Source organism: Lissotriton vulgaris, chromosome 3_2 (genome assembly GCF_964263255.1).
Source record: "Lissotriton vulgaris chromosome 3_2, aLisVul1.2, whole genome shotgun sequence".
Taxonomy (NCBI): domain Eukaryota; kingdom Metazoa; phylum Chordata; class Amphibia; order Caudata; family Salamandridae; genus Lissotriton; species Lissotriton vulgaris.
This window is the reverse complement of record NC_141690.1, coordinates 162,734,407-162,759,208: the sequence shown is the minus strand read 5'-3', so window position 1 is coordinate 162,759,208 and position 24,802 is coordinate 162,734,407. Positions and strand designations below refer to the sequence as shown.

The 24,802-nt window shown below is 50.4% G+C and overlaps 1 protein-coding gene across 2 annotated transcripts in view; it reads right to left on the bottom strand.

The window, feature by feature from the left end:
* Positions 1 to 17,501: 17,501 nt before the first annotated feature.
* The window catches only part of TRMT44 (tRNA methyltransferase 44 homolog), a 224,774-nt gene continuing 217,473 nt past the window's right edge, over positions 17,502 to 24,802 (bottom strand). For both annotated transcript variants that reach the window (XM_086964141.1, XM_086964142.1), the window contains one exon: positions 17,502 to 17,786. In XM_086964141.1, the coding sequence (XP_086820267.1) occupies positions 17,554 to 17,786 (233 nt within the window). In that variant the 3' untranslated portion in view covers positions 17,502 to 17,553. The remainder of the gene's footprint in view (positions 17,787 to 24,802) is intronic.

The following is a 24,802-nucleotide window of genomic DNA, read 5'->3' as shown; positions in this document are numbered from 1 at the left end:
GGGCCAGGCGGAGGTCGGTAGGGAGGGTGTTCCAGGTCTTGGCGGCCAGGTAGGAGAAGGACCTTCCTCCTGTTGTCGCTCTTCGGATGCGGGGGACGGCGGCGAGGGCGTGGTTGGTCGGTCGGAGGTGGCGTTTGGGAGCGTAGAAGTTGAGGCGGTTGTTGAGGTAGCTCGGGTGTGGTCGTGTAGGGCTTTGTGTGCGTGGGTGAAGAGACGGAAGGTGATTCTCTTGTTGACGGGGAGCCAGTGCAGGTCTCTCAGGTGTCCGGAGATGTGGCTGCGTCGGGGGATGTCGAGGATGAGTCTGGCTGAGGCGTTCTGGATCCGCTGGAGTCTCTTCTGGAGCTTGGCGGTGGTTCCGGCGTAGAGGGCGTTGCCGTAGTCTAGTCGGCTGGTGACGAGGGCCTGGGTGACCGTCTTCCTGGTCTCGGTGGGGATCCACCGGAAGATCTTCCGTAGCATGAGCAGGATGTTGAAACAGGACGCGGAGATGGCGTTGACTTGTCTGGTCATGGAGAGGGAGGAGTCCAGGATGAAGCCCAGGTTGCGTGCGTGGTCTGTCGGTTTGGGTGCGCTGCCCAGGGCGGGGGGCCACCAGGAGTCATCCCAGGCGGAGGGCGAGGAGCCAAGGATGAGGACTTCCGTCTTGTCTGAGTTCAGTTTCAGGCGGCTGGTCGTCATCCACTCGGCTACGTCTTTCATCCCTTCGTGGAGGTTGGTTCTGGCGGCGGCGGCGGGGTCGTTGGTCAGGGAGAGGATCAGCTGGGTGTCGTCGGCGTAGGAGATGATGTTGAGGTTGTGCTGGCGTGCGATGGCCGCAAGGGGGCTCATGTAGACGTTGAAGAGGGTGGGGCTGAGCGAGGAGCCCTGAGGATGCCGCAGATGACTTCCGTGGCTGCAGATCTGAACGGTGGTAGGCGGACTCTCTGTGTCCTTCCAGCGAGGAAGGAGATGATCCACTCCAGTGTATGGATGGAAGAATGAAAGGGTGGACGGATGAAGGATGGATGGATGGATGAAAGGGTGGATGGATGAATTATGGATGTGTGAAAAGATGGGTGGATGAATGATGGGTGGATGGAAGGAAGGGTGGATGGGTAAAGGATGGGTGAATGGATGTATGGATGAAAGGGTGGATGGATGTATGGATGGGAGAACAAAAGGGTGGATGGATGAAGGATGGATGTATGGATGGGAGGATGAAAGGGTGGATGGATGAAGGATGGATGTATGGATCGGAGGATGGAAGGGTGGATGGATGTATGAATGGATAAAAGGTTGCATGAATGAATGGATGGATGTGTGAAAAGGTGGGTGGATGAATGATGGGTGGATGGAAGGAAGGGTGGATGGGTAAAGGATGGGTGAATGGATGGATGAAAGGGTGGATGGATGAATGATGGATGTATGGATGAAAGGGTGGATGGATGAAGGATATATTGGTGAAGGATAGATGTATGGATGGAAGAATGAAAGGGTGGACGGATGAAGGGTGGATGGATGAAAGGGTGGATGGATGAATGATGGATGGGTGGATGTGTAAAAAGATGGGTGGATGAATGATGGGTGAATGGATGGATGAAAGGGTGGATGGATGAATGATGGATGTATGGATGGATGGAAGGATGAAAGGGTGGATGGATGAAGGATAGATGTATGGATGGAAGGATGAAAGGGTGGACGGATGAAGGATGTATGGATGTGTGAAAAGGTGGGGGGATGAATGATGGGTAGATGGATGGATGAAAGGGTGGGTGGATGGATTTATGGATGAAAGGGTGGATGGATGATGGATGGGAAGATGAAAGGGTGGATGGATGTATGAATGGATTAAAGGTTGCATGGATGAATGATGGATGGATGTGTGAAAAGGTGGATGGATGAAAGGAAGGGTGGATGGGTAAAGGATGGATGTATGGATGGAAGGATGAAAGGGTGGATGGATGAAGGATGGATGTATGGATGGAAGGAAGAAAGGGTGGATGGATGGATGTGTGAAAGTGTGGGTGGATGAATGATGGAGGGATGTGATGAGGTCTAACAGGCGCATTTATGGTTGTCAAAAGTTTATGATGAGGAGTACCAGTTTCTAGAAACTTTTGTCGGAAGGGGGTCCTTACGCCTAAAAAGGTTTTACAAGGGGGTCTCGGCATCAAAAAGTTTGAAGACCTCTGGCCTAGGGGTTCCCACGACCTGAGCCTCCCTTTGGGTTCAGCCAAACTTGACCCCAAGTTGCCCATTGCAGTCTATTAGTTTCAGATCCCCTTGACTTGAGCGGTGATGCCTTCAAAGCTACTGTCCCGACCAGCACATCTACATCCGGACAGACCAGGTCAGGTAAAAGGAAACTGCTGGTGGCCCCCAGCAAGTTAAGTCCCCAAGGGCACCTCTGAACTCCGACTGCAAGTACCTGTTTGCTATGAGTGTTTTTCCTCCCGTAGGATAAAACTGTAATATTCGATCTTCCCATTAACCTGTTGTTGTGACCACTGCCTGGTCAGACACTCCTGAAGTAGGCGCATGCGCATGTGAGAATACCGTACTATTGTTATGGAGGAGGACTGGCAAGCAGAGCAGTTTGCTTCTGACTTTTGAAAAGTTGAACACTCAATGATGGGTTGACTATGGAACTTTGAATTACATTTGGAGCAGAACTAGAAGAATGTATTCTCCATATCCTATCCCCCAGGAGTCTTTCTCATAACGACCTGGTTGCTGAACCCTTCCTATAAGGCCCCAATATGAAGTAAAGAATAAGAGGAATTTTCCCATGCTGTTGCAGAGAAATCAGATCACTTGAGTTGAACAGACAGCGATTAAGCCCATACTATAATGTATGGTTCCATCACCTATACTTTCTGGCCAGGCTCCAACTCCACCGGGTGAGCGTTGTGGTCATACCACTCTTTCATCACTGCCTGGCTGGCTTCCAAGTTGTCAGAAGCTAGACACCAATTATGTTGGACCTGGGGGTTCCAGATCACCAAGGGTAGCCTGGCTCAGAGTAGGAAGGCCTAACCCACAGGCATTTGTGTAAAGCTTGTGTCTCACCCTAACAGTAACTCAGCGTCCATCCATTCAAAAATGACACTACACCAAGTCTTTTTTAGGAAAATATGACACCTCATCTGTCCTCTGCCAACGAACGACTGCTCCCCTCGAAAAGGGGGGTGGATTCGATGACGCTTCCCACAGGGACCTCTTCAGGAGGATTGGCCAGTAAAGTCAATAGATGAGTGTCAGGACTCGATCAAAGGCTAGGGGGAGACTTCCTAAAAGAAGAGGCTGTCGACTTATGGGACGATCTAACCACTTCTAGTGCGCCTACCTCCCCAAACCACTGCCTCACTCCTCACTCTCTGGTCATTACCAAATGTCCGCCCACCCACTGGCCTTTATATAGGCAGGCCTCAGGCTACTAGAACCAGCTAGAAGGTTCTAGAGCATCCCTGTACTATCCTATGGGCCTTTTTCCTGAAATTACAGTTATGGCAGTTAATGGCCACCATTTTGTGTATCCCATATTGTTAGTCAGAAAAGGAACCTAAGGCAGGGGGTTACAAAAAACCTACAGGGGCAAGGAGCACCTAACCCCTAGGTCAACACCTGAAAAATGCCAGTGGACGTCAAAATGAAAAGATTGAGGAGCAAAAAGGGGACAAAAATAAATAATTAAATAGGAGGGACCGCCCAGATGGCTGACAGGTCTAACACGCGTCCCCCCCAGCTGAAAGTGGGGAGAGCTACCCAACCCCTTGGGAGTCCTCATCACTAAGGCGGAAATACCTAGAGAGACCGTCTGCATTGGCGTGGTCCACTCCAGGCCGATGTTCCACCCGGAAGTCCATTCCCTGTAGGGAGATGGACCATCTCAACAACTTGGGATTTTCTCCCATCATCTGCATCAGTCAACGAAGGGGTCGATGGTCAGTCAGAACCAGGAAGTGCGAGCCAAACAGGTATGGCCGCAACTTCTTCAGAGCTCATACCACCGCAAAGGCTTGCCGCTCTATTGCACTCCACTTCTGTTCCCGGGGAAGCAGTCTCCTGGACAGGAAGACAACAGGCTGATCCAGACCCTCTTCATTGAGTTGCGATAACACTGCCCCAATGCCATGCTCCGATGCGTCTGTCTGGACAATGAACTCCTTGGAGGAATCCGGGGCCCTCAGGACCGGTGCTGCACATACGGCTTGTTTCAGCTTCTCAAAGGCTTGCTGACAAGCCTCTGTCCAGACTACCCGTGGAGGTTGTTTCTTGGAGGTGAGCTCAGTGAGGGGCGCAACAATAGTGCCATACCCCTTCACAAAGCGACAGTAGTAACCTGTGAGGCCCAGGAAAGCTCGGCCCTCAGTTTGGGTCTTGGGGGGCTCCCAAGCCATGATTGCCTCAATCTTTGCCTGGAGGGGCTGCACTGATCCCCTACCCACCAAGTGGCCTAGGTACACAACCGACCCCTGCCCGATCTGACATTTACTGGCCTTGATTGTCAAGCCAGCCTGTTTCAGGGCCTGGAGAACAGCTTGCAAGTGACACAAATGGTCCTCCCAACTACTGCTGACGATGGCAATGTCATCCAGATAAGCAGCGGAGAAAGCCTCCATTCCAGAGAGGACCTGGTTCACCAGCCGCTGAAAAGTGGCAGGGGCGTTCTTGAGCCCAAAGGGCATCACACAGAACTGGTAGTGGCCCTCAGGCGTGGAGAAGGCTGACCTTTCCTTTGCTCCATCTGTAAGGGAGATCTGCCAGTACCCTGAAGTAAGGTCAAAGGTACTCAGGTATTGGGCAGCTCCCAGCCGGTCAATAAGTTCATCCGCCCTAGGGATCGGATGTACATCAGTCTTGGTCACTGAGTTCAGTCCCCGGTAATCCACACAGAACCTCAGTTCCGGAGTGGTGCCCGGTGGGGCAGCTTTTGGTACTAGAACCACCGGACTGGACCAGGGGCTACCGGAAGGTTCAATGACTCCTAGCTCCAGCATCTTGGTAACCTCACCGTGGATGCTGGCCTTCACCTTGTCTGACAGCCGGTAGGTCTTAGACTTCACTGGTGGGCTGTCTCCTGTGTCCACATCATGGGTACACATGTGGGTCCTTCCCGGGACAAGGGAGAACAACGTGGAGTACTGCTCCAAGACCTGGCGGCAGTCCTCTCGCTGCTCAGGAGTTAGGGATGGAGAGAGAATCACTCCCTCCACCGACCCATCCTTTTCTTGAGACGAAAAGAGATCAGGGAGAGGCTCGCTTTCTGCTTCCTCTGCACCATCAGTCACCATCATCAAGATGACCTCAGGCCTCTCATGGTGGGGTTTGAGGCGATTGGCATGCAGCACCCGTAGGGGCTGTCGAGGGGTCTTAAGATCCACCAGGTAGGTGGCCTTGCCCTTCTTTTCCAACACCTCAAAGGGGCCTGTCCAGCGATCCTGGAGGGCAGTTAGCTCTCCAAGTTCCATCACCCATACTTTCTGGCCAGGCTCCAACTCCACCGGGTGAGCGTTGTGGTCATACCACTCTTTCATCACTGCCTGGCTGGCTTCCAAGTTGTCAGAAGCTTGCTTCCACAACTTTGCCATTTGGCTCCGGAAAGCCAGCATGTAGCTCACCACATCCTGGGGAAGCTTCCTGGGAGATTTTTCCCATCTGTCCTTCACCAGGCTGAGAGGTCCACGCACAGGGTGCCCATACAGAAGCTCGAAGGGGCTGAAGCCCACTCCTTTCTGTGGCACTTCCCTGTAGGAAAATAGCAAACCGGGTAGGAGGACGTCCCATTTCCTCTGCAGGCTCCCAGGCAGACTTCTTATCATGCCTTTCAAGGTCTTGTTGAACCTTTCCACCAGACCATTGGTATGTGGCTGATAAGGAGTGGTAAACCGGTAGGTAACTCCACACTCCTTCCACATAGCCCGCATGTACGCTGACATGAAGTTGGTCCCCCTGTCGGACACAACTTCCTTGGGGAAACCCACTCGGGTAAAGATCCCCATCAGGGCCCTAGCCACTACAGGTGCAGTGACAGTCCTCAGAGGAATTGCCTCTGGGTACCGCGTGGCGTGATCCACTAGAACCAGGATAAACCTGTGACCAGCTGTAGTTGGTGGATCCAATGGCCCCACAATGTCGATGCCCACCCTTTCAAAGGGGGTGCTAACGACAGGAAGTGGTTCCAGGGGAGCTTTCAGCTTCACCCCTGTCTTCCCACTGGCTTGACAGGATACACACGTCCGACAGTATGTGTCGGATGCCACTTTCATCTGAGGCCAGTAAAAGTGGGGGACAAGCCGGGCAAAGGTCTTGTCCCGTCCTAAGTGTCCTGCCAAAGGAATTTCATGAGCCAGTTCTAGAAGAAAGGCTCGGTACCGTTGAGGGACTACCAAGGCCCGTGATGAACCGGGCAAAGGCACCTTTGGTTCACTGTAGAGGAGTCCGTCCTCCCAGTAAATATGGTAGTTCCCTGCAACGTTCCTTGCTGCCTGGGCTTCGGCCTGTCGCCTCAGTCCCTCAAAGGTAGGGCACTCCTTCTGGCCCTTACACAACTCCTACCTGGTAGGCCCTCCTTCTACATGCCACTCAGCAGGGATAGGTAAGTCCTCCAGGGAGACTACTTCCCCCTCCACGGACTCCTGGCTCACCACCGCAGGCCGCCGATCTGTCTCATGGGGCGTGGAAGCCGAAGCAGGCTTCTCCTGTCTTCGGTTCTTTCCCTTTTTGGCAGCGGGCTGGGTCATTGTTCCAGGCTCCAGCCCAGGCGAACTCCCTCTCCGGGTAGTCGCGGACCTTGTGCTTGCACAGGCCCAGTCAGGTGTACCCAGCATCTCCGAATGAGTCCGGTATTCCACCTCCTTCCAAGCATTGTGATCCATGTCATTTCCCAACAGACAATCGACTGGCACGGCAGGGCTTACGGCAACTCGAAGTGAACCTGCAACCCCTTCCCACTCAAAGGGAACCTCGGCCACAGAGTAGTGGCCCAATCTGCCGTCAGCCATCGTGGCGGGGTGGAGTACATGTGGAATCACCTGCTCTGGAGACACCAGTTGACTCCTTACCATAGTCATACTGGCTCCTGTGTCTCTCAGAGCCTCCCCTCTCTGGCCATTGATGGTGACCCATTGCCCATACTTTGTAGTATTTGAGGGCACCTGGATCTTAGGAACCATCTCCCAGGGACACTAAGGTGACACCCGCCCACTCACCCCCCCTTATCTAAGGGCAACTCCTCCCCGAGCACTACACTAGCTACTCCTGGGGCTTTTCCTCCAGTGGGAGGGGGTGGTCTCTTTGGGCACTTGACATCTCCCTTATAATGTTCAACACCACCACACTCAAAGCAGTGGACAGCCCTTGGCTGCTGACCTTGGCCTGGATGAGGGTTTCTGGGCGGGTTAGCCTTAGGGGTGAATCCTGATCCCTTTCCCTGGAAACTGTTTTGGGGGCCTTTTGAGAACACCCGCTTTTTATCTCCCCCCTCCTTCTTCTGGGGGGCGCACTGTCCGGCCCTTTGGGAATCCCCTCCAGTCCCCTTTGAGGACACCCGGGTACTTGCCCAGATGTCTGCCTCCTCTGCAAGCTTCTGGGGGTTGGTCAGCTTGCTGTCCACCAGGTGTTGACGCAGCTCGGGAAAACATTTCTCGAGTAGGTGCTCCTTGAGTATAAGGTCATACAACCCCTCATAGTCCCCTACCTCGCTGCCTTGCACCCAGCCCTCTAATGTCTTCTTTGCATAGTCCAAGAAATCTACCCAATTCTGTGTGCCTAGTTTGTGACTACCCCTAAACTTTTGACAGTATTTTTCTGGAGTCAGTCCAAACTTTCTGATTAGCGCCACTTTCATGGTGGGGTAGTGGGTCTGCTCTCCCTGCTTTAGGGCCAAGAGTGTATCCCTCCCTGCAGGAGGCATGTACTTATACAAGCCACCCCCCCCAGTGTTTCTCCAGTATCCCATGGGCTTTTAAGGAGACCTCATAGGCAGCCAGCCACTTGGCGATGTGATCCCCTGTACTGTAGCTGGCGACTACGTCCTTCGGTAAATAGGGTCTGGGTTCCCTGGTCACATCCTTTGGTTCGCTGCCACCATTCTGAGAATTGGAAGTCCCTACTTGCAGGGCCTTAAAGTCTAATTCTCTGAGGCTCAACTCGTGAGCTAGCCTACTCTCCTCCCTTGCCTTCTCCAACTTTGCTAACTCCCATCTTAACTGTCTCTCCTCCCTCCTATCTGCTAGTTCGGCTTCAGTCAAGCTTCTCGCGGAGACACTGCTGCCCTCTCTTGAGATTGTTCCTGGACCTGTTAATAAGTTTTCCCTCTCAGATTGGTACAACACATCTACCCCGATGACAGTTTCCCGGTCTGTCTCCTCCTCCTCCTTCCCATCTGGGTGGGCTGCCACCCACGCCCTCAAGCTGGTTTGAAGTTCCCCCTTCTTAGCACCACGCTTGAAGAACACTCCCATATTCTGACAGAATTCTCGGAGTTGAGCCACAGTATAAGTTTCTAACTTATCCAGTGCGAATTCCATCTTGCTACTGAGAGTTCGGGACAGCCACTAAGAAGGAATAATTTAGAGGGTAATCAGAAGCTACCTTCACCCACCACCAGGAGTAAATTTGGAAAAACTAAAAGAAAATTAGGGAGTCCGCAAGGAGAAAGCTCCAGGTCTAGGCCTGTGGAGTACACTAGGTTACTATAGAGTGGACACAAGCACAGTTCTCATCCCACCGCTAGACACCAATTATGTTGGACCTGGGGGTTCCAGATCACCAAGGGTAGCCTGGCTCAGAGTAGGAAGGCCTAACCCACAGGCATTTGTGTAAAGCTTGTGTCTCACCCTTACAGTAACTCAGCGCCCATCCATTAAAAAATGACACTACACCAAGTATTTTTTAGGAACATATGAGCTGTTTTATAAAAATATTTCTGTTTTCTCTTATTTCTCTTGACCGTCAGTTTTGTTACTATTCAAATCACATATTTCTCCATTTGCTTCTCTACATTAATTAATTCTCCAACAATCAATTCACATTATACTGTTACTTAACTCCCTGGGAACACCCCGGGTATCATAAATTGGCCTGGTACATTCGTAAGCAGGGTTTGACTCTTTCTCAGGCACAGATGAGTAGTCACAAGGGTTCAGATGAAAGATTCAATTCTACAATCAGCTTAATTAAATTAACTCTGATGATTGACACGAGAGATGCAAGAGTTTTCTTCCCCTTCCACCACTGAAAGAAAAAGGGTCAAGCAACAGTCTCAGTCTTTTTCAACATTAAAAGGGAACAGTTAACTCCTTTTGTTCAATCACCCTCCTTTACTTTACTAGTTCCCTTTGTCACAAGTTCTGGCGAACTCCTAGTCTCCGACTTCCCTGTCTTGCCAGCGCTGTGCTTCCAGAGCACAAATAGGGGAAAGTAAGATCTCTCTACTGGGACCTCGCCTTATTAATTCCTGGTCCCACAACAGCCCCGTTTCCACCTTACTTGAGGCTGGCAGAGTTTTGGGTCTCTCCTGCCGTTCTTGCACCGCTGCAGCCACCCGGCGCTCACCACCAGGCTTCCTTTCCCAGCAGTGCCTCCCTCGTGGGCCAGGCCAAGGGATATTCAAGCCGGCACCGAGGGGAGGCCACCCTGGGTTAGTGGCGTTGCGGGCTCCTCTTCTGTGGAACTGCTCCTCGAGTCGTCTTTTCCGACCTTCCGACAGCAGCGTTATGGGGCAGGTGCGGGAGAGCAGTGGCTCAGTTAGTTGCCGCCCCTCTCTCTCCTCAGGCAATCGGAAGATCACCTCTGGGCCTGTGCGCCGGTTGACGCTTCTTCAACAACACTCCGCCCACTCCCAGGATGGGGAAACACCACACCAGGCCTGCGCAGTATCGCGCCACCTCCGCATACGCTGCTCTCCCCGCCAGGAACACTTGGAGCTGAGGAGAACACTCCACCCACCCTCAGGATGGGGAAACACCACACCAGGCCTGCGCAGTATCGAGTTATCTCTGCAGACGCTTCTTGGTGCCGGTAAGGGGAATCGTAGTGGGTCTGACACGGGCGGCAGACGTTGTCCAACAGAGAGGAGGGGAAGGGGTGTAGCAGAACAGCCTCTGACACCTCAGCTGTCCTCTGCCAACGAACGACTGCTCCCCTCGAAAAGGGGGGGGGGGGTTCGATGACGCTTCCCACAGGGACCTCTTCAGGAGGATTGGCCAGTAAAGTCAATAGATGAGTGTCAGGGCTCGATCAAAGGCTAGGGGGAGACGTCCTCAAAGAAGAGGCTGTCGACTTATGGGACGATCTAACCACTTCTAGTGCGCCTACCTCCCCAAACCACTGCCTCACTCCTCACTCTCTGGTCATTACCAAATGTCCGCCCACCCACTGGCCTTTATATAGGCAGGCCTCAGGCTACTAGAACCAGCTAGAAGGTTCTAGAGCATCCCTGTACTATCCTATGGGCCTTTTTCCTGAAATTACAGTTATGGCAGTTAATGGCCACCATTTTGTGTATCCCATATTGTTAGTCAGAAAAGGAACCTAAGGCAGGGGGTTACAAAAAACCTACAGGGGCAAGGAGCACCTAACCCCTAGGTCAACACCTGAAAAATGCCAGTGGACGTCAAAATGAAAAGATTGAGGAGCAAAAAGGGGACAAAAATAAATAATTAAATAGGAGGGACCGCCCAGAGGGCTGACAGGTCTAACACGCGTCCCCCCAAGCTGAAAGTGGGGAGAGCTACCCAACCCCTTGGGAGTCCTCATCACTAAGGCGGAAATACCTAGAGAGACCGTCTGCATTGGCGTGGTCCACTCCAGGCCGATGTTCCACCCGGAAGTCCATTCCCTGTAGGGAGATGGACCATCTCAACAACTTGGGATTTTCTCCCTTCATCTGCATCAGCCAATGAAGGGGTCGATGGTCAGTCTGAACCAGGAAGTGCGAGCCAAACAGGTATGGACGCAACTTCTTCAGAGCCCATACCACTGCAAAGGCTTCCCGCTCTATTGCACTCCACTTCTGTTCCCTTTCCCTGGAAACTGTTTTGGGGGCCTTTTGAGAACTCCCGCTTTTTATCTCCCCGCTCCTTCTTCTGGGGGGCACCCTGTCCGGCCCTTTGGGAATCCCCTCCAGTCCCCTTTGAGGACACCCGGGTACTTGCCCAGATGTTCGCCTCCTCTGGAAGCTTCCGGGGGTTGGTCAGCTTGCTGTCCACCAGGTGTTGACGCAGCTCGGGAAAAATTTCTCGAGTAGGTGCTCCTTGAGTATAAGGTCATACAACCCCTCATAGTCCCCTACTCGCTGCCTTGCACCCAGCCCTCTAATGCCTTTTTTGCGTAGTCCAAGAAATCTACCCAATTCTGTGTGCCTAGTTTGTGACTACCCCTAAACTTTTGACGGTATTTTTCTGGGGTCAGTCCAAACTTTCTGATTAGCGCCACTTTCATGGTGGGGTAGTGGGTCTCCTCTCCCTGCTCTAGGGCCAAGAGTGTATCCCTCCTTGCAGGAGGCATGTACTTATACAAGCCACCCCCCCAGTGTTTCTCCAGAATCCCATGGGCTCTTAAGGAGACCTCATAGGCAGCCAGCCACTTGGCGATGTCATCCCCTGTACTGTAGCTGGAGACTACGTCCTTCGGTAAATAGGGTCTGGGTTCCCTGGTCACATCCTTTGGTTCGCTGCCACCATTCTGAGAATTGGAAGTCCCTACTTGCAGGGCCTTAAAGTCTAATTCTCTGAGGCTTAACTCGTGAGCTAGCCTACTCTCCTCCATTGCCTTCTCCAACTTTGCTAACTCCCATCTTAACTGTCTCTCCTCCCTCCTATCTGCTAGTTCGGCTTCAGTCAAGCTTCTCGCGGAGACACTGCTGCCCTCTCTTGAGATTGTTCTGGGACCTGTCAATAAGTTTTCCCTCTCAGATTGGTACAACACATCTACCAGGATGACAGTTTCCCTGTCTGTCTCCTCCTCCTCCTTCCCATCTGGGTGGGCTGCCACCCACGCCCTCAAGCTGGTTTGAAGTTCACCCTTCTTAGCACCACGCTTGAAGAACACTCCCATATTCTGACAGAATTCTCGGAGTTGAGCCACAGTATACGTTTCTAACTCCTCCAGTGCGAATTCCATCTTGCTACTGAGAGTTCGGGACAGCCACTTAGAAGGAATAATTTAGAGGGTAATTAGAAGCTACCTTCACCCACCACCAGGAGTAAATTTGGAAAAACAAAAAGAAAATTAGGGAGTCCGCAAGGAGAAAACTCCAGGTGTAGGCCTGTGGAGTACACTAGGTTACTATAGAGTGGACACAAGCACAGTTCTCATCCCACCGCTAGACACCAATTATGTTGGACCTGGGGGTTCCAGATCACCAAGGGTAGCCTGGCTCAGAGTAGGAAGGCCTAACCCACAGGCATTTGTGTAAAGCTGGTGTCTCACCCTTACAGTAACTCAGCGTCCATCCATTCAAAAATGACACTACACCTAGTCTTTTTTAGGAAAATATGAGCTGTTTTATAAAAATATTTCTGTTTTCTCTTATTTCTCTTGACCGTCAGTTTTGTTACTATTCATATCACATATTTCTCCATTTGCTTCTCTACATTAATTAATTCTCCAACAATCAACTCACATTACACTGTTACTTAACTCCCTGGGAACACCCCGGGTATCATAAATTGGCCTGGTACATTCGTAAGCAGGGTTTGACTCTTTCTCAGGCACAGATGAGTAGTCACAAGGGTTCAGATGAAAGATTCAATTCTACAATCAGCTTAATTAAATTAACTCTGATGATTGACACGATGCAAGAGTTTTCTTCCCCTTCCACCACTGAAAGAAAAAGGGTCAAGCAACCGTCTCAGTCTTTTTCAACATTAAAAGGGAACAGTTAACTCCTTTTGTTCAATCACCCTCCTTTACTTTACTAGTTCCCTTTGTCACAAGTTCTGGCGAACTCCTAGTCTCAGACTTCCCTGTCTTGCCAGCGCTGTGCTTCCAGAGCTCAAATAGGGGAAAGTAAGATCTCTCTACTGGGACCTCGCCTTATTATTTCCTGGTCCCACAACAGCCCCCAGTTTCCACCTTACTTGAGGCCGGCAGAGTTTTGGGTCTCTCATGCCGTTATTGCACCGCTGCAGCCACCCGGCACTCACCACCAGGCTTCCTTTCCCAGCAGCGCCTCCCTCGTGGGCCATGCCAAGGGATATTCAAGCCGGCACCGAGGGGAGGCCGCCCAGGGTTAGTGGTGTTGCGGGCTCCTCTTCTGTGGAACTGATCCTCGAGTCATCTTTTCCGACCTTCCGACAACAGCGTTATGGGTCAGGTGCCGGAGAGCAGTGGCTCAGTTAGTTGCCGCCCCTCTCTCTCCTCAGGCAATTGGAAGATCACCTCTGGGCCTGCGCGCCGGCTGACGCTTCTTCAACAACACTCCGCCCACTCCCAGGATGGGGAAACACCACACCAGGCCTGTGCAGTATCGCGCCACCTCCGCAGACGCTGCTCTCCTCGCCAGGAACACTTGGAGCTGAGGAGAACACTCCGCCCACCCTCAGGATGGGGAAAACACCACACCAGGCCTGCGCAGTATCGCGTTATTTCTGCAGGCGCTTCTTGGTGCCGGTAAGGGGAATCGTAGTGGGTCTGACACGGGCGGCAGACGTTGTCCAACAGAGAGGAGGGGAAGGGGTGTAGCAGAACAGCCTCTGACACCTCAGCTGTCCTCTGCCAACGAACGACTGCTCCCCTCGAAAAGGGGGGGGGTTCGATGACGCTTCCCACAGGGACCTCTTCAGGAGGATTGGCCAGTAAAGTCAATAGATGAGTGTCAGGGCTCGATCAAAGGCTAGGGGGAGACGTCCTCAAAGAAGAGGCTGTCGACTTATGGGACGATCTAACCACTTCTAGTGCGCCTAACTCCCCAAACCACTGCCTCACTCCTCACTCTCTGGTCATTACAAAATGTCCTCCCACCCACTGGCCTTTATATAGGCAGGCCTCAGGCTACTAGAACCAGCTAGAAGGTTCTAGAGCATCCCTATACTATCCTATGGGCCTTTTTCCTGAAATTACAGTTATGGCAGTTAATGGCCACCATTTTGTGTATCCCATATTTTTAGTCAGAAAAGGCACCTAAGGCAGGGGGTTACAACAAACCTACAGGGGCAAGGAGCACCTAACCCCTAGGTCAACACCTGAAAAATGCCAGTGGACGTCAAAATGAAAGATTGAGGAGCAAAAAGGGGACAAATATAAATAATTAAATAGGAGGGACCGCCCAGAGGGCTGACAGGTCTAACAGAGCAGAACTAGAAGAATGTATTCTCCATATCCTATCCCCCAGGAGTCTTTCTCGTATAACGGCCTGGTTGCTGAACTCTTCCTATAAGGCCCCAATATGAAGTAATGAAGTAATGAATAAGAGGAATTTTCCGATGCTGTTGCAGAGAAATCAGATCACTTGAGTTGAACAGACAGCGATTTTAGATTGAATGTCCAGGACCATGAGATGAACGTCTGAACCTGATGCAGTGCATTACGGGTGTTAGACCTGTCAACCTTAAGGTGGTCTTTCCGCAAACTTTTTGGCTCCTCCCCTCTTTTTTGCTAAACTCTATCCTTATTACCGCTAGTAACCATTGCTAAAGTGCTCGTGCTCACTCCTTAAAACAAGTTAACATTGGCCTTCACCTGATTGGCCCCTTTAATTCACTTATAAGTCCCTAATAAAGTGGTACAATATGTACTCGGGCCCGTAAATTAAATGCTACCAGTCTGCAGCATTTGTTGTGCCGCCCACTTAAGTAGCCTTTTAAAACATATCTCAGGCTTGCCATAGCAGCAAATTTGATCTGCAAAATAACCCTTTTTCCAGGCCAAAACTCCCTTTTTAATACATATAATTCACCCCTAATGTAGGCCTACAACAGCCTCCACAGCAAGGTGAAGTGTATTTATAAGTTAGACATTAACTTGTAAGTTTCACACGTCTTGGTAGTAAAAAATGACTTAATTCGTTTTTCATTACCCTGAGGCCTACCTCTGCCAAAGGATAACATTGGGTTACCTTATTACATATAACACGTGATAACATTTGTTTAGGAACAGGTAGTAATGTCATGTTTGGTCTCTAAAGAAGTATACTTCAATCAGGCTTTAAAGTCACAATTCTGAAAGTGTCCCCTTTAGAAATGTGGCTTTTTCTTGTTCTAATCATTTGGTGGCTGCAGCCTATGTCCTGGGTAACATGACTCTGACTAGAGTGGCAGTTGGCCTTTATGTATTTCTCCCAGACTATGAGACTAAGGGGGGCTAGGTTTTGGCAGATTTGGCATTTAACACCAGGATGGGAGGGGAGGTGAGGGGCTGTTCCCTGCCCCACTTACATTTCAAAGGAACTGCCTCAGCACACTCACAAGGAACTTCACATAAGTCTTTTGTCACCCTAGACATCTTGGAGCCTGGGCAGAGGGAAAGGAAACCATCTTTAGAGGAAACTCTAAAAGTTTCCTCCACTTCAAGGTTGGCACCATGTATAAAAATTGGACCCTCAGACACACTGTTCAGTTCACTCCTGGACAGCAGAGGACACTCAGAAAGGCAGCCTTGTACTTCAGAGGACTGCCCTGCTGCTTGAGGCATGCTTTGTACTTTAGAGGGCTGCTCTGCTGCTCCCAGGTGCTTGAGGACTACCATGCTGCTTAAACCCAGGACTACCAGAGTGTCTCCAAGGGCTAGTGTCCTGAGCTACAGGGATACTGGGACACAAGGACACAAAAAGATCCAACAACTTGAAACCTGACCTAGATCCTGCCTGACGTGAGTCCTTCCCTCCAAGTGGTGCCCACTCAGTGCTGGGCCTTTGTAAGTGCTGCTAAAGGTGCCTAAACAGCCAAAACCCAAAACGTAGAAACTTTTCAGCCAAAATGTGCTCTGAGAATCGACAGGAGACAAGGACCTACCTGCAGCCGATTGCCTAAAGTCCATCCCCAGTCAGCCTGACTTTGCGGCAGCTCCCACTACATTCTTCTCCAAAGCAGCAAATCCTGTTCGGCAGCTCCTCGCAGAAGGGGTATCCGGCTTCTTGGAGTCCTCGATGCCTACAATCTACAGCTTCATCCCGCTGGAGATTTTCAGCTACCAAAAAAGTGACAAAGTCTGAACGTAGAAATCTTTACCATGATTTCGACCAGTGGCTCCTACTTCTCAGACACCATCTCTGCCTTGCTCCACTAATCTTTACCTTGTCAGACATATATCCTCCAAATGTCTTCTTAGTCCGAAAGTAAGCAGAGACGGGGGTCAAACCTACCTCACTTATCTGACCCGTGCTCCCTCACAGTTGGCCATAACTTTTGACTTGCGCGACTAGATGACTGTAGTTGGTGCTTTGATCTTTCCGGCACTAGTTTTTGCTAAAAGCTTAAATTCATAACTTAGGTTCCACTGATTGGAATTTGTTTTGATGTCATATATATAATATATATATTTTTTTAATCTAAATTGGTGTGGTAACTTTGGTCTATTTTGTTTTCACTTTATTACTGTTTGAGTGCTTCACAAATACTTTACACATTGCCACTAAGTTAAACATGACTGCTTTTGCGTCTAGCTCCTAGAGGGTTAAGCACAGGTTAATTTAGAGACTTTTGTGGTTCCCCTGACAAGAATTGTAGTTGTTGCTTTAGAAGGATTAACACCCGCTCAACCAACAACCCAATTTTTAACTATGGGGTTCAGGGAAACGTCACAAGGTATATTGACACTGAAAACTTCATTGAAAAATCCCAGATTCCAAATGTCAGCACCGCCCACTATATGCTACAAGTGTGCAGAGCACGTGATCTATGGTAGCACATGCTGCAAACACACATTTTGGGCCAGCACAGGAATTACATGAAGGGCTTGTACCACACTGAATAGTTCCCGCACTAATTGTTGAAGCGCTTTAAGCCGTGCCTACTCCAAACTCTCTTTTTTCAACTTGCATAGACTATTTATTTGTGGGTGCCACACCAGTGGAAATAATAGAAGCCTCAAATATTATAGAGTACCGTTGAAACCAAAGAAAGGTAAACGCTACTTCTCTTTCAGGTGTCAGTAAATGAGTTCCGTATTCCACCCAAACACCTCAACGAGAGATTATCATTCCACGTACCCAAAAGGAACCTCTGCTCTGCCGACCTTGCCTTGGACGAGGTCCCCGGCATCCGCAGAAACAATACGGCGGGAGAGCCTTCTCCTACATTGCAGCAAAGGCTTGGAACGATCTCCCCGTGAACATCACACGCTCCCCGACCCTGCACTCGTTCAGGAAGGACCTCAAGACCTGGCTCTTCGACTGGCCCAGAGCCGCATCCAAAAGAAATGCTGAACATCATCAGTACATTTCAGAATCCAAGAACCGTCTAGGAGGACAGCGGAACCTTGTAGTCTTCTTTAGGGAACATTTCTGTATTTTAAATTCCTCAAACTCGAACTTCGAAATGGACAATAAAGCCAGCTGAATTAATGATAGTCAAGCGTTTTAGTTAAATCTTAATTTTAATAAATGTAAAAGAAAACTAAAAAAGTATTTTAATGTCTTTGCCTTTTTGTTTTGGCAACCTGCGGCTGTCTAAGTTCGTCAGCCCCATGTGCAAACAGACAGAGTTCAGAAAGTAAAGGACAACCATCTGGGTGATTCGTAAAAAACCAGCAGAGTCGTGTTTTTAAAAGGTCAGAGGGTGGTTTTCTTCTGAATTCCAGTTTTGCTCTCTTTGCTGCTTTCTCTTTTCTCCAGTCGCGAATATGAACTCTTGCATCATGAACTAAGGGGACAAAAAGGAAAAGTCATACCTGATCGAACGACCATCACACAAGTAATATCAGCAGTAGTGGCGTCAGTTAAATGAATATCATATGCTGTATGTAGCATGCACAAGCAAAGAATACGTAAACATAACTGAAATGTTTATTGGCAAATTCGCATCACAGGATGTTAATTGGATAAAGACTGAAAGACAAATGAGAAAACTTTCATATTATAAATATAATAGAATGAAAAAAAATCGCAAAGGTAAAAAAATGGTATCAAGCTAAATCGGGAAAAAAGAGTCCATTTAGCATGAATTGCTTGAAAAAATGCTAATACACATACCACAATACATATACTTTAATAAGACAGTATTCTTCAAGAGTAGTGGAAAGACGTTCGATGTTTAGTGGCTTATGCCAATAGAGCACTGGCATTTTACAATTGAATTTCACCTTCCATAAAAAATATATTTCATTAAGCAAGTGTTCACTGTGGAGAAGAATCAATAGTGAATGGGTTCCACTTTTAGGTTTGTGTACATGAACCAACTTTAACACTAAGAAACATAACAATATTTTAAACAGCGACATGGTAAACTTTTCACTTCTACCTACTACCCAATAAACATTGTTGCTCAAAAAGCATAAATGGCATGCATATGAGTTCTGAGATCTGTACATTGCAAAATACATTTACATCTCATTCAATCATTTGCAGTCTGAGAAAGGATGGCACCTAGTTTGTGAACTAAAAAAAACAATTTAACGCGGTGTGTGGGGAGGGGTGGTGGGTTCTCTAGAGTAACTGACAGAAAGATATGCAAGAGAAGGAAACAGCATGTCTTTTTAAGATGGCTGGCAACCTTAAACATGAGATCTGGTGGACCTGGGTAACCACTGTAGCTGTCTAAACTCTGGCTCCAGCTATAAGTGTGAATGCAGCGTGCATCAAACTACCTTACCGGGAAAAAGACAGATTAAGGATGACAAATAAAAACATCAGTTTCATATTCAGTTCTCGAAAACTTTAGTGAAAGTTAGTGTTTACTGTGTGAAACCAGCCAGCCAAGTACAGTATTATAGTCCTAAGAAACCTGTTTGTCAAGCATGCCATGTCTAAAATGTATCTAGGTAACTCTTTTGGACTAGTTTCTTGAGATGGGCTGAATGTTTTTAATTTCTCTCTCTCTTGTCAGAAATGGTACAAACGCACACAGCAACCAAAAGAAAACCTTTATTTTTAAGTATGGCGTTTTGACAGCAAAGCGGACAAACAAATCCATTGCGAAAAATATACATAGAAGGGGCTTTAGGTCCGCCCCTTTAAAGCATTTGCTTTCTTCTACCAGCCTCTTTCGGCCAGTGGCTTGAGACTTATTCATTCACTTAATGCTTTTTATGCATCCTTCCACCTCAACGAGAGTGATTGCTTGGAACTTCATGAAAACCTACTTTACAAATATAGTCCTCTCTCTCCGGTTCTGCTGGCTCCCTCCAATATGGTAAAACTGCTAGCATTAATATAATAAAGCCAGACCAATTGGCTTTGCCAATAGTTCTTTTAAAAAAGCAGGTGCAGTCTCAGCTGCAAAAGCCATGAAGAATTCACATATCAAGGTTACCTTTTCAGCATGCACCATACTGTGGCAGGCATTATCAGGAAAATAAAACATTCTAACAATGCATTTCACTCTGGTCCTGCTGAAAAACAGTGAATCAAAATGGCCAATTTCAGGTCAAGAATTTAAGAAGAGAGTGAACTAAAAGCACAGTGCAGAAATCGGCTATTACATTCCAGGCATGGTGAAATTCCAATGTGGACAAATAGGACTCTAAGGCGTGGAGGTCTTTGTTCAAAAGACAGACACTGGGTAGGTTTCAAGTCGTTTGTTGTAGTACACCGGTAAGACCAACAGACACATCCAGCTCGCAAATACCCCAGCTTCAAAACTGTCCCAAACAGAGACATCACCATGGAAACTTGGAACATGTAGCACGAGCTAGAACACATCATAAACAGGGTATGGCAATACAAGTCATTACAATAGTCTTGTTGATCCATGAATTTTAATTAGAGTCCACATTTCTTGATTTATGTATCAAAAGTATTTTCTCGATAGTTCTTCCAAGCTGTTGAACCACGCCCAATTATTTTCACTGTGACTTCTTTAAATGATTTCAATATTTTAAGAATAATATGAAAAAATAAAAATATCATTTTGCGTCTATCTACCTCAGTCGATTTTTCTCCACTGAAATAGTATTCGAGGAATCCTATATATAGGCAAAACTATTCAGTGCACCCCATCACATAAAACAGTTAAAAACATATACATCAGATGGGCACCACCAAAATATTCAGTAATGGAAAATAAAGCCTTTGCTGGCTGGGATGCTACAAAAAACTGCAGTGCTATGTGAGCGGGCTATATGATTAAAAACAATTTCCTGGCACAGGAACGAAATGTTGGTGACTTTGGAATGAAACAAATCTGCCTTTTAGTGGCCTGCATTTAGATGGAATTATGGACAAAGCTGTGCATAACTGAGTGGTAATAATAATAATTATATCCCACATTTGTAAAGCGCACAATCACCCGTAAGGGTCTCTAGGCGCTGGGGGCCGTCGGGAAGATTAAGCAAGCTATTGCCCAGAGCCACATGGTGCTGGGCTAACCTGCCGCCGGGGATCGAACCGTGATCCCCAGATTCCAGAGTCAGTCGCCCTGGCCGCGGCGCCACAAATATGTTACATATATGGAAGTTCCTGATGGTATATATGTCAACATTGCACATGACATTTACGAACCCAGATCCACATTTAGGAATGTTCCCAGGTATGGCACTGTCTTGATAGAGTTTCTTAGAAATGGGTTTCAAGAGAAGGTTTCTGGTGACTAATACTTGATATAAATGGTGTCTGAAGTGGTGACAACATTTAAGAAAAAACTATTTGAATCACAACAAAACATACCACACCTAAGGGCATGGGCTTATGGAACTTGTGGAACTTGTGGGACACCCCCGCGCCGCACGGCCACCAGCTGCTGCGTGTGTTCCCCTCTGCCTGCCTTCTGCCTCGCCGCCGGCCTCGCTGACGCCGTGGTCGCTCCCCTCTGGTTTCCCAGTTGTTTTGCCCTAAATTTGTGCTTGTCTGTTCCTGCCGTCTGCTCGCGTATTTTGCTGTTTTTCCTTGTTTTGCCCGTAATTTGTGCTTGTCTGTTTCTGCCGTCTGCTCGCGTATTTTGCTGTTTTTCCTTGTTTTGCCCGTAATTTGTGCTTGCCTGTTTCTGCCGTCTGCTCGCGTATTTTGCTGTTTTTCCTTGTTTTGCCCGTAATTTGTGCTTGTCTGTTTCTGCCGTCTGCTCGCGTATTTTGCTGTTTTTCCTTGTTTTGCCCGTAATTTGTGCTTGTCTGTTTCTGCCGTCTGCTCGCGTATTTTGCTGTTTTTCCTTGTTTTGCCCGTAATTTGTGCTTGTCTGTTTCTGCCGTCTGCTCGCGTATTTTGCTGTTTTTCCTTGTTTTGCCCGTAATTTGTGCTTGTCTGTTTCTGCCGTCTGCTCGCGTATTTTGCTGTTTTTCCTTGTTTTGCCCGTAATTTGTGCTTGTCTGTTTCTGCCGTCTGCTCGCGTATTTTGCTGTTTTTCCTTGTTTTGCCCGTAATTTGTGCCTGTTAATTTCTTTGTATCCCCTGTGCCGTGTCCAGTTTCCTTCCTGATTGGCCGCCTACCTCGCCGCCCTCCGCTCTCGCTTCCCGCCACCGCCATTGGCCCCGCCCCTTTTTCTCTTCTGTTCCCTCCCCGCTCCCGCCTCCCAGCTGCTCCGCCCACCCGCGCACTTCGCCTTAAATGGCGACCGTGCGGACGCGCAGCGGTCACGCGCAGCGGGCGCGCCGATTGTGCGCCGAAGGCGCGCCAAAGGTAAGCCCGTCTACGCCCATCCGCGACCGGATCGCTACCAGCGCCAGGACCCCTGGCCCACGAAGACCCCGACCGACCCGCCTGACGTACTCCGCCGCCACCCTCACCGCTCTCAACACCGGCCGACCCCCAGAATGCCATCAAGCCTCTCCACGACGTACCCACGGACCCTTCAGCTGCCACGCCTGCAAGTTCACCTGCATCCGGACCTGCCTCGCACCAGCACCCACCAAGCCGAACACCAGCAGTACCCACCTCAAGTGCATCCTGCTCAACACCCGCTCCATCCACAGACATGCCATCGAACTCTGGAACCTCCTCGACACCACAGCTCCAGACGTTGCCTTCCTCACGGAGACCTGGATGAACGCCTCTTCAGCTCCCGACATCGCCATCGCCATCCCAGAGGGCTACAAGATCGTCCGGAGGGACCGAAACGCCAACCAGATGGGAGGAGGCATCGCCATCATCCACAGGAGCACCATCCGTCTCACGACCAGCACCGACAACTCCCTGACCACCGCCGAACACCTGCATTTCCAGATCCACACCAACCCGAACACCACCCTCAGAGGCACCCTGATCTACCGACCCCCTGGACCACGCACACAATTCAGCGAGGACATCGCCGACTTCGTCAGCCCACATGCCCTCCCCTCCGCTGACTACATCCTCCTGGGAGACCTCAACTTCCATCTGGAGAACAACAACGACCGCAACACCATCACCCTGCTCGACAACCTCACCAACCTGGGACTCAAGCAACTGGTGTCCACCCCCACCCACCTCGCCGGACACACACTCGACGCTGTCTTCTCATCCAGCAAGGACATCAACTTCAGCCACACCACAGAGCTTCAATGGACGGACCACAGCTGCGTCCACTTCACCGTCAAGAAAACAACGACCCACCACCACCAGCAACAGACCGCCCGCAGAAGCTGTAACAAGATCACAGCAGACCAGCTCGCCACCTCCCTGAGCCAGCACCCTCCTGCCAGCTCAGCGAACCCCAGCCAGGCCGCCGACAACCTCACGAAGTGGATCAGCAACTGCGCGGACGAACTCGCCCCACTGAGGACCCCGCCCAGCAGACCCGGCAGCAAGAAAGCCCCATGGTTCACCGACGAACTCAAGAGCTCCAAGAAGAACTGCCGAGCCCTCGAGAAAGTCTGGAGAAGGGAACCGACACCGGACAACAGGACCTCCTTCAAACTTGCCACCCGGAAACACCACCAGCTGATCCGCGCCGCCAAGAAAACAGCATTCAAGGACCGGTTGGACAACAACGCACACAACTGCAAGGAACTCTTCAACATCGTCAAAGAGCTCTCCAACCCCAGCGCAGGAAACAACGACATCACCCCATCGCAAGACCTCTGCAACTCCCTGGCTTCATACTTCCACAACAAGATCGCGGACATACACAACAGCTTCAACAACCAACCAACGCACACCATGACCGAACAACCACCCCCCACCACCACCCTCCACGCCTGGACCCCGATCAGCACCGAAGACACCATCCGCACGATGAACTCCATCCACTCCGGATCACCGACCGACCCCTGCCCTCACCACGTCTTCAACAAAGCCGACGCTGTCATCGCACCCCACCTGCGAGACATCATCAACACATCCCTCGACACCACCATCTTCCCCGAGAGCTGGAAACACGCCGAACTCAGCGCCCTACTCAAGAAACCAACAGCGGACCCCACCGACCTCAAGAATTACCGCCCCATCTCGCTCCTCCAGTTTCCAGCCAAAGTCATCGAGAAGACCGTCAACAAGCAGATGGCCGCTTTCCTCGAGACGAACGGATCCCTCGACCCCTCACAGTCCGGCTTCCGAGCCAACCACAGCACCGAGACCGCCCTCATCGCCGCCACCGACGACATCCGAGCCCTGATGGACAATGGAGAAACAGCGGCCCTCATCCTCCTAGACCTCTCCGCGGCATTCGACACGGTCTGCCACCGCACCCTAGTACGGCGCCTCAGCAACGTCGGAATCCAGGACAAGGCGCTGGAGTGGATCACCTCCTTCCTCGACGGGAGAACACAGAGAGTCCGCCTACCACCGTACAAGTCAGAGGCCACCGAAGTCATCTGCGGCGTCCCCCAAGGATCATCTCTGAGCCCCACCCTCTTCAACGTCTACATGAGCCCCCTCGCGGCCATCGTACGCAAACACAACCTCAGCATAATCTCCTACGCCGACGACACCCAGCTGATCCTCTCCCTGACCAACGACCCCGCCGCCGCCAGAGCCAACCTGCACGAAGGGATGAAAGAGGTAGCCGAGTGGATGACGACCAGCCGCCTGAAACTGAACTCAGACAAGACGGAGGTCCTCATCCTGGGCTCCTCTCCCTCCGCCTGGGACGACTCCTGGTGGCCTCCCGCCCTGGGCACCGCACCCAAACCGACAGACCATGCACGCAACCTGGGCTTCATCCTGGACTCCTCCCTCTCCATGACCAGGCAAGTCAACAACGTCTCCTCGGCATGCTTCAACATCCTACGCATGCTACGGAAGATCTTCTGGTGGATCCCCACCGAGACCAGGAAGACCGTCACCCAGGCCCTCGTCACCAGCCGACTGGACTACGGCAACGCCCTCTACGCCGGGACCACCGCCAAGCTCCAGAAGAGACTCCAGCGGATCCAGAACGCCTCAGCCAGACTCATCCTCGACATCCCACGAACCAGCCACATCTCCGGACATCTGCGAGACCTTCACTGGCTCCCCGTCAACAAAAGAATCACCTTCCGCCTCCTCACCCACGCACACAAAGCCCTACACGACCAAGGCCCGAGCTACCTCAACAGCCGAGTCAACTTCTACGCTCCCAAACGCCACCTCCGATCAGCCAACCACGCCCTCGCCGCCGTCCCCCGCATCCGAAGAGCGACTACAGGAGGAAGGTCCTTCTCCCACCTGGCCGCCAAGACCTGGAACTCCCTCCCGACCGACCTGCGCCTGACCCAAGACCACCTCTCCTTCAGGAAGAAGCTGAAGACCTGGCTGTTCGAGCAGTAGCGGCTCCCCCCCCCCCCAGCGCCTTGAGACCCCACGGGTATGTAGCGCGCTTTATAAGTGTCACT